This window comes from Danio aesculapii, chromosome 17 (assembly GCF_903798145.1).
Source record: "Danio aesculapii chromosome 17, fDanAes4.1, whole genome shotgun sequence".
Lineage (NCBI taxonomy): Eukaryota > Metazoa > Chordata > Actinopteri > Cypriniformes > Danionidae > Danio > Danio aesculapii.
In genome coordinates, this window is record NC_079451.1 from 26,389,461 (window position 1) to 26,403,191 (window position 13,731).

General features: G+C 35.3%; 1 protein-coding gene across 2 annotated transcripts in view; it reads right to left on the reverse strand.

The window, feature by feature from the left end:
- grid1a (glutamate receptor, ionotropic, delta 1a) overlaps positions 1 to 13,731 on the reverse strand; it is a 435,683-nt gene that overhangs the window by 45,988 nt on the left and 375,964 nt on the right. For both annotated transcript variants that reach the window (XM_056477338.1, XM_056477339.1), the window contains exons 7-8: positions 11,769 to 11,930; positions 11,488 to 11,607 (exon numbers count right to left, since the gene is read on the reverse strand). In XM_056477338.1, the coding sequence (XP_056333313.1) occupies positions 11,488 to 11,607; positions 11,769 to 11,930 (282 nt within the window). The remainder of the gene's footprint in view (positions 1 to 11,487; positions 11,608 to 11,768; positions 11,931 to 13,731) is intronic.

Below are 13,731 nucleotides of genomic sequence, written 5' to 3' on the forward strand. Positions count from 1 at the left end.
TGTCATTTAAATTATATTTTTTTAATTGTTGGGTGAATAAAATTATATTTGACTATACAAATTTGATTTTTTACAGTAGATGAGACCTGAGGTTTTTGAATGATAATGTGTATCGGGAAAGAATGCTGCAATCTTTAAAACAAAATGATAAGATGATGCAGCATGTGGAAAAGCAGCTTGTGATAAAGTGTGAGCAGTCTTCTTGTCTTCTTGAGCACCACTGAGAATTCAGAAAGTATTATCAAATCAAATAGATTTCATTAGGACAGGAAGTACATGAAGGCTGGATCTGAGAAAAGATGGTTGAACCTCAGTTTGAAACAAATATATCTTGTTTATCTTGTATAATTCTGCAAAAAGCCTGAGAATGGATCAGCATTACATGCATGTTATTTCTGGCATCCTATGAACATTTGCAGATCTTTTGAATATGATACTTCAGAGCTGCACTTCATTCACTGAATGAAAAACAGTCTGAACAATACAAAAAGAGGGAACAAAAACAGTGGAATGGAAAATGAGCAGGCACAGTATGAATAGAGAGAAAAATAATGAGGATGATGTGCATATGCATATAAAAACAAAAATACATTTCAGGTTGTGCCTGCTTTTTTCTCACATTAAGGCATGCGTATCGTCTGAGACCCCTGAGGTCAGCTTTATGGTCCTTTTCACCAGATGCTCACAGAGGTGGACTGAGACTCATTACACCTCTTTTTATTCCTCTCTCCCAGATTCACCTGCAACCCTTGGTGAAGCCATTGCCATGGGAACTCTTCATCCAATTGTGCACAGGTCACCCACAGTTGGTTTGGCCACATTCAAACACAATACCTGTGCCCCTCTGGACGCCCAGTCTTAGCTTCATGTCACAGCAATAAAATTACAACATCAGCCACAAGATCACACATTGCTGTTCACTTTGGCCCTATTTATTAGCAGCATGTGCAAGACAAAATGACAGTCTCTGCCTAGTTTATTTCTAGTTTCTGTTGTTTTCTCCATCCATTGACTTTGTTGTTCATTAAAGAGATGCAGTTGATCATCTAAAACTGAAACTTTGTCATCATTTACTCAAAGTTCACTTGTCACGAACATGTTTAAGTTAATTCATTTTCTGGTGAACACAAAATAAGTTGTAGCAACTCATAATGTAATAACTTTCTTATGATGTAATTAAAATATTGAGCTCATATTGTAATTACAATTATTGCATTATGAGAAACCCATTAAATTATAAACTGTCCAAAAATAGTCACATTGTTATAGCTGTAACACGTTTAAAAAAAAAAAAACAATAAAACTTATCCTAGCTACAATAAGCATCAGATTTCAATTTGCATGTCTTAATAATAATAAGTAAATGTACATTTTCTGAATATAATGTCAATATCTCTTCTTCAGAATTTCATAGAAACATTTATCTACATGCTAAAAATGTTTAAAGTGCTGTAATAGGCTACATATCCATATGCAGCATGTTAATGTACACTCTCAGAAAAAATGGTACAATGTTACCAAAAAGGGTACAAACCCTTGTCACTGGAGCAGTACCTTTTTATGGAACAGAATTGTACCTTAAGACAAAGAAACAATTCATACCTTTCATCTGGGAACAATTGTGTACCTTCATTTAAGCTGTACTTTAAGCGGTACAGAACAGTATCATTAGAGGTATTTTCTGTACCATATAAGGTATCATTTTTTTTAAAGGAACATGTTTCCTCAAGGAACATTATTTGTACCACCATGTACCCTTTTTTTCTGAGAGTGTAGCATAACTCATCTACATGTTAAAAAGCTCCAAAGATGCTAGTACCATTGAGTCAAAGGCTAAAAGATTTCATGTTATACTAAAAATGTCCTAACTATTATGTTCACCTTATTATGTTGCTAGCATTGAGCTAATCATGATGTCATCATGCTAGCTACATGCTAATTGTGTTACTGTCATACTGGCATTATACCAGCATAATGTTAGAAATATGTCTAGTAAGCAACATGCTGCTGGGGTGCTTGAAATTGCTAATTGAATTTATGTTGCTAAAGTGTTAATCTGTTGCTAGGCCATGGCTAAGAACAGTGAAGTTGAATTGTGATTGGCAGATTGGTGCACTGAGGCTATCAAGGACTCAGGCTTTGTGTTTTTATGACACTACAATTGAAGGTTATAACTTTAAGGGTCTTTGAATGGAAGTCTATGGAATTTGTGTCCACATTTTTTTTTTGTCAGAGGATGCTAGAAGGTCTTCAAGAAGATGGTTAAGACTGACTGGTTGCCAGAGTCAAATGAACACTACCTCGTGTCTTTATGCCACAGTTTTCCAAAAAAATCAACATGAGCCTTTTATAATGACAGTCTATGGATTTGCATTGCTATGGTGATCTAAATGGCTGCTAGGGCATGGCTTGATGGTCCAGAGACACTGATTGGTTGTCTGAGTCAAATAAGCCCACTCCTACTGTATGTCTTTCTGACATTGTTATGTAATGATAATAATCATTGCATTTACAATCGTCGACTGTGGGATCTAATTACCAGTGTTGGGCAGAAGCATCGCAACATAATTAATTCCAACAACTTGTTAATCTGTTCACAGAATTTAGTAATTCATTCATTTGTAAAATGAGAAAAGGAATTAGTCATTTATCAAAGAGAATCCTTAATGTCCATGACATCTTAAATTTCCCACCTGCATAACACAGTAAGAAATGTCAAATCAATGGCAAGGTAATAAACCTGCAAAAATCAGTGTATATGGATAATTTTTGACATGAAAAAAATGAACACAAACCACCACACATATCTTTAAATGTATGTGCTTGAACACTATGAATCCAAAATTGATTATTTAATACACAAGAAATGAATTTTAACAATCATAACAATGTTTTAAATTATGTGCTTGAATTACCTTATGATCTGTGATTATATTATAAGTTACCACAGTGTTTTAAAATTGTAATACATTTCTTATATATAACATTATACTATTATACATTATATATACTACATTATATAACATTATATATATATTACATTAAATAATATATTATTACAATATGAGCTCAATATTTTATTCCATTTTGGGAAAATTATTACATTATAATTTATAAACCATTTGTTACGATTATAATGCATTACATTATGTTCAGTTTGTACATTACATGCAGTTATTAGCGACTATTGGAGATTATTTTGATAAAAGCTGGAAACCTGTAAACATTGAATTCCATGGTAAATGTTTATCCTACTATGGAAGTAAAAAAAATCTTCTTTTGTGTTCAACAGTATACAGAAAGTCACACAGGACTGGAACCATTTGAGGATGAGTAAATAGTAAGTATTTAATAGAGGCATTTTCATTTTTGGGTGAACTATCACTTAAAGATCACTTATTTACAAAGTCATCCAAATCTAAGGACATGTTTATATCAATCTGAATATATTTAAAAACTGTTTTCATTATAAAACAATCTAAGATTTCACAAAGTTTAGCAACTTTAAATCCCCTTAAAAAGTTTGATCATGTAGAATAATGCATGAAAAAGCATGTAATTAAATATCATAGATTTTTGACTGAGTGGAAGCAGTCTTTTGTCTTATTGAGGATCAATGAGCTTTCAGTATTCAAGTGCGCCTGAAATAGTACAGAAAGTATGCCTGAATTACATTTCTTTAGGGCAGAAATGACAGAAGAACTGGATGTGATTGACTGAGAAAAGATGTATATGTATAACCTCAGAAAATTATGTTATATTACAGACATATCAAGACCCTTCATTTGCTAATTTCTGTCCGAAGCCTGGGAATGAATCAGCATTATATATGTTATTTCTGATGTACATTGGACTCAATAATATCTTTTATTAATAATACCTTAGAGCTGCACGTCAGTCCCTGAATGAAGAACAGAATTAGTCCATGCTTTCATTAGTCTAAGCCATAGTCTTAGTCAAGGCTTGCATGGCAGTTTTCACACTTATTAGATCGAAGAAAACAATTTCACCAAACCAGTCAAACGTTTAAAAACTCTAAAGGCAGGGATACACCAAGCTGACAGTTGACTATTGGGCAGCACAGGCCATCAGTGAGCTTCTGTCAGGTTACTTTGTATTAGACCTGGGCATTTTACGGCCCACGGCCTGCTAGACTTCTTTGATCAGCCCACATGAAGTATGTATTTAGTTTAAATTCAACGGCAAACAGGGCCTTGCAATGAGCAGGTCTGATATTGCGAGTCGACAAAAGGAGACTTTCACTTATGGCCTGGTCAGTATGCGAATAGGAAGGGATACACCTGCTGTATTTCACACTCACATTTTCCAGGCACTGCGAGTTGAAAATATCTAAACCTTTCAGAGAGCCGCGAGCGAACCACGAGTCATGTGATAGGAACCAACCAGGCAGCTTCACAGTTTGTATGGAATTACACAGTAAACAAGGTAGACTAAGTACCTCAGATTAATGATTTATCAAATGCAGATTCAGATCCTCTCTCGGTGATGATCATTCACACATCTACTTCACTTTCAACCTGGCTTTAGTGCACTCGTTCAGTCCAACACAGGTTAGAATTCTTTCATTGAACATAAAAAAAATATAAATAAATAAACAAATGAATGAATGAATGAATAAATAAATAAAAATTCACTAAGCAATCAAACAAACAACCCTGTGACATTTATATGAAGTTGATATTGTGATGCTGGTCTTTAATATACTTTTTTATGTAAAATTGATTCTTTTTTAGACTTTAGAGTTTTTATAAATGTTTATTTAATATTCACAGTTTTTTTCTTTAACAAATTAACTGTGTTGGTCTGGCCCTCTAAACCACCCCATGTCTAATGTAAAAATTAATTGCCCACCCCTGTTTTGTATGGTGTGTTGGCACTCGTCGAGTTCATGTCATAGGTAGTTTACATGTCGAACTATCTTGAGCCATCTGTGAAAAAAAAGATCTGATTGGCTGTTCAGCTACAAATCACAGTGCAAGTACATAAATTGAAGTGGCAACAATAAACAAATAATGCAGGTCAAGATGAACCACAAAGCATCTGACTGTAATTTTGTTGTGTTTCTCAAATATTTGCCAATTTATGGATTATCAGATCAAGAGAACAAGCGAATCACTCTGTGGTGGGAGAAAACTGAGAAATGGTACGCCAAGACTGGCTTGTTTACAGTTAGTATGCGTGTAGCGTTCATTCAAGTTTTACCATTGTCAAATGACAATATACACTACTGCCACATGTGTGTTTCACACAGTGCAGAAAGAACATTCTTGTTTCAGTAGGCTATAGTCTGTTTGGTGTGTTCACATGCAGCTTTTTATAGTCTGTACATGCTTTACAATACATTCGGTTTTCATTGCCGCTAGTTCTTTGATGTTAGCTTGGTGGATCCTAGGATTTAAATGAAATCAACCTCATGCTTTGCCCAAGGACAGCAATTTTCTGTCATTTTGGCCAGAATGTACAGCAATCGTACAAAGAAAAATTTCGCAAAACTTTAAAAATGGTGTCACGGTGGGGCAGTAGGTAGCACAATTGCCTCACAGCAAGAAGGTCACTGGTTTGAGCCTTGGCTGGGTCAGTTGGCATTTCTGTGTGGAGTTTGCATGTTCTCCCCAAGTTTGTGTGGGTTTCCTCGGGGTTTCCCCCACAAGTCCAAAGACATGTGGTATAGGTAAATTGGGTAAGCTAAATTGTCCGTGGTGTATGAGTGTGAATGGATGTGTGTGGATGTTTCCCAGTGATGGGTTGCAGCTGGAAGAGCATCCACTGCATAAAACATGTGCTGGATAAGTTGGCGGTTCATTCTGCTGTGCCAACCCCAGATTAATAAAGGGACTAAGCTGAAAAGAAAATGAATGAATGAATGAATGAATGAAAACTGTAAAAATGTAAACCTTTCAAATTGCAAGCAACATACTGTAATACAGTGAAATTTAATAGGTTTAATATGTGTCAGATGATAACATACCAGATTTCAAAGCTTACAGTAAGAAAATGGCTAAGCACTTGTGTGTGTATACAAAAATTTCAGTTTTGCAGCCTAAAACATCTGTATTACTGTAGACATAGCCTGGATAATGAATCGGGACTGAATTAATCCACATCATAACACTAGCAATGTGGAATTCCTATTACTATTATTAAATCAATAATGAGCTGAGAGGCATATCTAGTTCATCATCCATTCAGAGATTTCTCTCCTCAGCACCTGCTCCCTGTGTGTGGTGGAAGTGTTGGGCTGAACGGCTCTGAGCAGAACTGGAAAGAGATCCATCTTGTAATGATGCTCAGATTCCCAGTCTGGATTACACAGCATGAGAATAGACAATTTAATGAAAAAAGAAGATTAAAAGAAAGTGAGTGAGGGAGACACAGGGAATGACACAGATGGAATTGGTGAGAACGAGAAAGAGAGAGAAAATAACATCTCCGTCTTCATTACGGAGGTAGATTCCTCTTGATGTCTGGCTGAAAAATAAGCTCCTCAATCCAAACATCCAATATACTAGACACGTTTTCTCGCTTTAGAGCATGGGTTGGGTTGTCAGGACAACTTCTGGGTATTTCTGCACAGCTCAGTTTAGTCAGTTAGAGAAGTGTTTTTTTTTTTCTGTGTGTCTGTTTAGAAATCAGAAATGCCAGAACTAACTAACTAACAAACAAACAAACAAACAAACCGTCTGTCCGTCCGGCCGTCCGCTTGTCCGTCCGTCCGTCCGTCCGTCCGACTATCTATCTATCTATCTATCTATCTATCTATCTATCTATCTATCTATCTATCTATCTATCTATCTATCTATCTATCTATCTATCTATCTATCTATCTATCTATCTATCCATCCATCATCCATCCATCATCCATCCATCCATCCATCCATCCATCCATCCATCCATCCATCCATCCATCCATCCATCCATCCATCCATCCATCCATCCATCCATCCATCCATCCATCCATCTATCTATCTATCTATCTATCTATCTATCTATCTATCTATCTATCTCTGTCTGTCTGAAGTATCATCTATCTATCTATCTATCTATCTATCTATCTATCTATCTATCTATCTATCTATCTATCTATCTATCTATCTATCTATCTATCTATCTATCTATCTATCTATCTATCTATCTATCTATCTATCTATCTATCTATCTATCTATCTATCTATCTATGTCTGCCTGTCTGAAGTATCTATCTATCTATCTATCTATCTATCTATCTATCTATCTATCTATCTATCTATCTATCTATCTATCTATCTATCTATCTATCTATCTATCTATCTATCTATCTATCTATCTATCTATCTATCTATCTATCTATCTATCTATCTATCTATGTCTGCCTGTCTGAAGTATCTATCTATCTATCTATCTATCTATCTATCTATCTATCTATCTATCTATCTATCTATCTATCTATCTATCTATCTATCTATCTATCTATCTATCTATCTATCTATCTATCTATCTATCTATCTATCTATCTATCTATCTATCCATCTATCTATCCCGAAACTCTATGTAGATTATGTACAACGTGTACAGTGTAAACCTTTTGGTAACACTTTATAATAACTACACACTATGAATCATTTATTAACCATTAGCAAATAGTGAATTCATTACCTGTTAGGCATTAACTCTACATTAACAGATGTTAGTAAGCGGTTTATAACAGGGAGAACCAGCATTAAAAGCACAGGCACAAAAAACAGCTACATGGTGTTCAAAGCAGAAAATCCCAACCTTTTAAAAGGTATAACAAATAATCTGATGGGCTGTTTAAAGCTGAAACTTTACAGACACATTCTGGAGACACAAAATACTTATCTTAAATCCTAAAAAATGGGTAAAATAGGTGCCCTTTTAACTATGAACATAAAACGTGCATGTAATTATTGGAAATTGTTCAAAAAGAAAGAAAGAAAGAAAAAAAGAAAGAAAAAAGAAAGAAAGAAAGAAAGAAAGAAAGAAAGAAAGAAAGAAAGAAAGAAAGAAAGAAAGAAAGAAAGAAAGAAAGAAAGAAAGAAAGAAAGAAATTATTCTGACTCTATACAGGTTTCAAAGCCTTGAAGGGTAGATCATTTAAAGAATAGATTAGAGGAATGCATACGTGTGTGTGTGCATGTGTGTTTGTGTTTATGGGCTGTCAGTGTAATGGACAGTAGGGCTGCTATGTGTGTGTGACTCCATTAGCTCTCTGTGCTTCTTGCCAAAGGGACTAACAGTGCTCGACTCACACACCCACTAATACTCAGGCAAAGACGGAGACGTGGCGTGGGATCGACCAGCCAGCCCTGCTAATGACCACAGTCATATCACAAAGCACTTCCACTGCCCTGCGAGCATGTGTAGATGAGTGCTTGTGGATCAGAGACAGAGATGTGAGACAAGCACAGATAGAAGCCATAGATGCATCCGCTCTCACGGGGTATACGTCTGAATGTGTGTCTGTGTGTGTTGATGATTGTGTTTTGTGAGATCTAATGAAGTTGTGTGTGCAATGTGTTTAATTAAGTATATGTTCCATATGACTCTTTCCAAAACACATAACTTATAGTTCACTGCAATAAATTGTTGAATAAATTATTAGCCCTTCTGTGAAATTTGAATTCTTTTAATAATATTTCCCAAATGCTGTATAACAGTTTTATTAAACATAGTTAATAATAGTAATAATAGTTTTAAAAACTAATTTCTAATAACTAATTAAGTGGGACAGCGCTGAAGAATGTTGCTGGTTCGAGCCTCGGCTGGGTAAGTTCGTGTGGGCCATAGTGTATGTTTGTGAATTAGAGAGTATGGGTGTTTCTCAGTGATGTGTTGCAGCTGGAAGGGCATCAGAGGCGTAAAACATATACTGGATAAGTTGGTAGTTCATTCCTCTGTGGCAACCCCTGATTAATAAAGAGACTAAGCTGAAAAGAAAATGAATGAATGAATGAACTAATTTAATTTGTCTTTGTTATTTGTCTTTGCAAGACAATAGTATTCAGTTTAAAGTGCCATTTATAGACTTAACTAATCAAAACATATATTTCTTAAGGGGACTAATAATATTGTCCTTAAAATTAATTAATTGGTATGAATTCGTATAAATGGCAACCCCACCCTAAATCCAACTGTGGGAGATGAGCAAATTGTACCAAATAGTATGAATGGGATCGAACAAATACATACGAATTAGCCACTAAATCAAAAAGTTTCGAATTACCGTGAGAAATTACACAGGTGGGCTAATCATTTTGACTTCAACTGTATATATTGCACTTAAAGTATACTACTATGTTCCTATTTTGATTTGAACAGTATGCTAAGTACAGTACACGTTTAAGTTTTTAAGTACATGAAACAAAGTCTGAAAACATTCAGTAGCCTTTTCTTTTTAGTAGATGCAAACTAATAGCACACTTGAATAAATGTATTTCTTGTAAGGGCTTTTGTATTATGCCTAAAGCCCCGGTCAAAACCCGAATTTGGCACGATTTCGGCACGATTTCATTGCCATAGGGTGTCATGGGGATTTGCAAACGACAAATGGATGACAATCGCCCTTCCACTACTTGACTATACGGGTACACGATTTGTTTTGCTCTGAGGAAAATAAGTATTCTCCTCACTCACGGCAAGTTCAGGTGAGGGAGTGTTTAGTAAGAAAACCATGACAGGAAAATATACATTTAGATTTTAAAGAAAATATCTTAATATTAAAAAGGAATTATAAGTTTGATCCTATCCATGTCGTAACAAATGCCCTTAAATAATGTGTTATTAGTTGTCTGCAAGCATCAGTGTTTAAGATTGAAATACGAAAAAAAAAATTTAATTGAGATAAAAAATATTGTTATAGCAACACTTGTGACTGCTTTGGGAAATAACGCTCATCGTAGACATCACAGGATGACTGATTTGTGAAGGAACTTGCAGTCTGGCACATTTGTTACCCAAGACAAGTCAAGATTTTATCAAGATGAAAAAATAATAAAAAAATTGCATTAACTGGCATAATGATTTTTGAAACTGACCATAAAAATCGTGTGATCTGACCGGGGCTTAAGCCATCAACACATGTGGTCATGTAATGCACTTTAACATTTTCCTTATCAGCATGAAGTCATAAATAGCCTAATTAGCATACATTTCCACCCCTTACTCTGATTTCACCTACCATGTAAATACCTTCGACTGTGTTCTGTAAGCCTACTGCGGTGCACAGGTTATATGTGACAGGAAATCATCCTCAAGGACGATCCAGCTGTTTTATTTTTGGGACACACATTCTCTTTCTTGACCCAAGAAATTACAAATACATTTTCTCATATCACGCATATGTAGGACAACATAAGAGAATAATGAGCATGTAAAAGATTCCCCAGAGTACTCTACAGTTTTTAATCATTCATTTAACATCACAACTTTCATAACTAATGTAACACTACAGTCAGAATATATGTATATTTACTGTACATTTTGAAGTCACCACATAAAATAATCATATTTTATTAAAATATATTTTGTGAATGCATTTACTCGCATTATTGGAGAATTGACTTGCAAGAAAACCAATAAAAGGGCTTATTTCATTAAACTAACTTTTGATAGTGTCTAGGTATGGATGTAAACATGTTTAATGATTTAATAGAATATATTAATAATTTAATAGAGTCCCACTTAAATGTTTTACTTTAAAGTAAGTGCAACCCCTTTGTAGTTAAATACACCATTGGTTCTAATATAAAGACCATGCAACTGGTTGAAAAAAAAAAATCCAAGAAAATGAGCCTAACTAGCCGCCCACGAGCCATCTATGTGCTAGCTGAGCAACCACTATTGAGCTGAATAGGAATGCTAATGGATAGATTGTTCAAGTACATCAGATCACTTTGTTGCCATGGAACTTGAATCAAATACTTTTATTAAATAAAGAAATATATAATATAATATAATATAATATAATATAATATAATATAATATAATATAATATAATATAATATAATATAATATAATATAATAACATTTTAATGACCAAATAACTGATGAACGACCAAGCAAAAGAGTATCAGAAGTTTGTGTGCATTTCTGTGTGGAGCATACAGAAGGACAAGGGTAAAATAAGAAGCTCATAAATAAGTCAATAACAAAAACAAATCACAGCATAAATTTCTGTCCAAAGGAGCAAAATCTATCCAGCTCACTGTAGTGTCAAGTCTCCAGGTGTGCAGTTAAAAATAAGCACAATATCTATCTACTGTATTATATAGTGTAAGTTCTGTTGGTTTTTGTGAGACTTTAATTGTCAAATGCATGTGTATAGATCACAAAGCCACTTTTTGCAGAAGATGACAACCAAGATGAGAAAACTCAATACAAGCAGGGTTCCTTGAAAAGATTGGCTTTAAAATACAGTAAACCGAACACAAGTGATCAAGCACTGGGAAATGTTGAAGGATTTCCACTCACCCGCTTTACGTCTTTTCCAAATGTCTCGCTGTAACTGGTACCCAGGATCTCAAACTGGACGTGAGAGTTCGCTCCATTGCTTCTGAAGTCCATTAAACCAGTGAGCCCAGAAATCCGCCCCTGAAGAGAATAACAAATAAGGTGTCCGCTCAGAAAGAAATACATCATTCAAAGCAGGCCCCTTTTATTGAACACTATTGAACTTTACTGGGCTGAACTGAAGAGAACTGAACCCGATCGAATTAGATCTAAGTGAGATGAATTGTAAAGTGACTTTAGACCTTTTGGATGGTGTCCAGCATGGACCAGCCTCCATTCCAGGGCTTTGTTGACTTCCTCATGCAGTTCAGACTGGCCATGCTGTGCCACTTCCTGTCTTCTAACTTCCGGTAGAAGGCATTGGCCAACATCAGCACGCTGTCATAAAGGTATAGACTAGATACCTGGACACAAATACAGAAAATAAATGTTGTGATTACTTTGTATTTTTTAAGTGTAGTCAGATGTAATAGGTATTACAGGTATGCAAACATGTGACAGTACTCAACAACAAAAATCAGAAAACATATGCATTTTGGGTCATTAATGAACACAACAACAGTTGTTGTGCAATGAAATATAGTGTTACTAACCGACAAAAAACATGCATGGACAGTGGTTCTAAATGATTTATTCATAAAAAGAACAGCCAGAAAGGGGATTATATTAATATTAATCCGACACCAAATTTAAAAGCAGACACTAATCTTCTATAACATCATCACCAATGACTAAATCTCCAAAAGACAGACTAAAACAATGGTGAATTGTAGCTCTGACATGGACATGAGTGTTTAAATTACTGAAAAACAGCTGCGGGTGAAGTATATTGATCGCAAGTGCTCAGTTTGTGATCACATCTCGGTTTTGTTCTGTTGATTTGTAATTTCAAATATTCGTAGCTTGAAACATGAAAATATGACTGGATTGTGCTCACTCTTAAAGCTATTGTTCGGGCTTAAACGGAGCAGCGCTCATAATATCATGCAAAAAAAAAAAAAATGAAAAAGACAGCTGTGAAACATATTCTACTTTGTATTTTTGTAGGGGTTTTGTATGTTTTAGGGTAAGAGGTGTGTGAATTATTGCCGTCTATCACTAAATGTGTCAAGAATATCAAAAACAAAACCAACTTAACTCCGCTCTTTTAGTGCCTCTCACAGAGCTTGATCCATGCTGGCATTTCTCCCCTTGGGTTTTAGGTTTTGGAAAGGGAAAAAAATTCCACTATCCCATTCAAACTTTTAGGATACCCGGTATCAGATTTGCACAATCCATATGCACAACACTTTGGCATGTTTCCCTCGCTCGAAGCCTGACAGACCTCCTGCGCATAGCTACGGTTACTAAGCCACGATTGGTGTGTGGCGGTTTTAGGGTGTGGCTTAGCGAAGGGTCAACTGAATGCAAATGCAAAAAGATGGATGGTGCAAGAAAAGTAATGGCAGACACAATTATACTTCTTCATTTTCAGTGCTTCAGTCAAAACTGATTCCATCAATTTTCAAGCTTTAATTAAATTTTGTTCTTTTGAGTTCTGTTAGTAGCAGTGCAAATTATCATATGCATTTGTTTATATTGCTAAACATGTCTTTTTCACCAAGAAGGTTCATACAGATTCCAAAGACAGATATTGATAAGATCAGGGAATGGTTAATATGTGTGTGGACTTTGGGGGTTTTACGATGTGGTCACATGTTGATTGGTCAGCTTGTACGTCTCAGTACTTGGGCTTTGATCACATGGTCAAGAAAGATACAAAATAGGTGGTAAACTTTGCTCTGGTCCTTCTTTTCCTTTTCCTGCTCTGCTCCTTTCCTGCTCTGGAATCTTCTCTGACTCTACTGCTATCAGGCTCTTTTTGGCTGCATTTACACTGCATATCTTGATGGTCAAATCTGATTTTGTGACAATATCTGATTTTTTTTGACATCCTGCTAACATCATCTTTTAAGCGTGACTCGTATCCGATTGACTGCATTTACACTGTCCACGACAAAGACGCAATGACCAGGAAAAAAAGAGCGGGCGCTGACTGACAGCTAATAATAAAAGAGCGCTCTTTTCTCCATTCCTGTATTTAATCTGTTCGCAGGGTTCCATTTTTAAAAAATCTTTCTGACAAGTTGTTTTATTATAGTTTATGGCAGAAAAGTTCATATTTGACAAGAAGGCATCTTAATGTCATTTCCATGGTGTGATTTA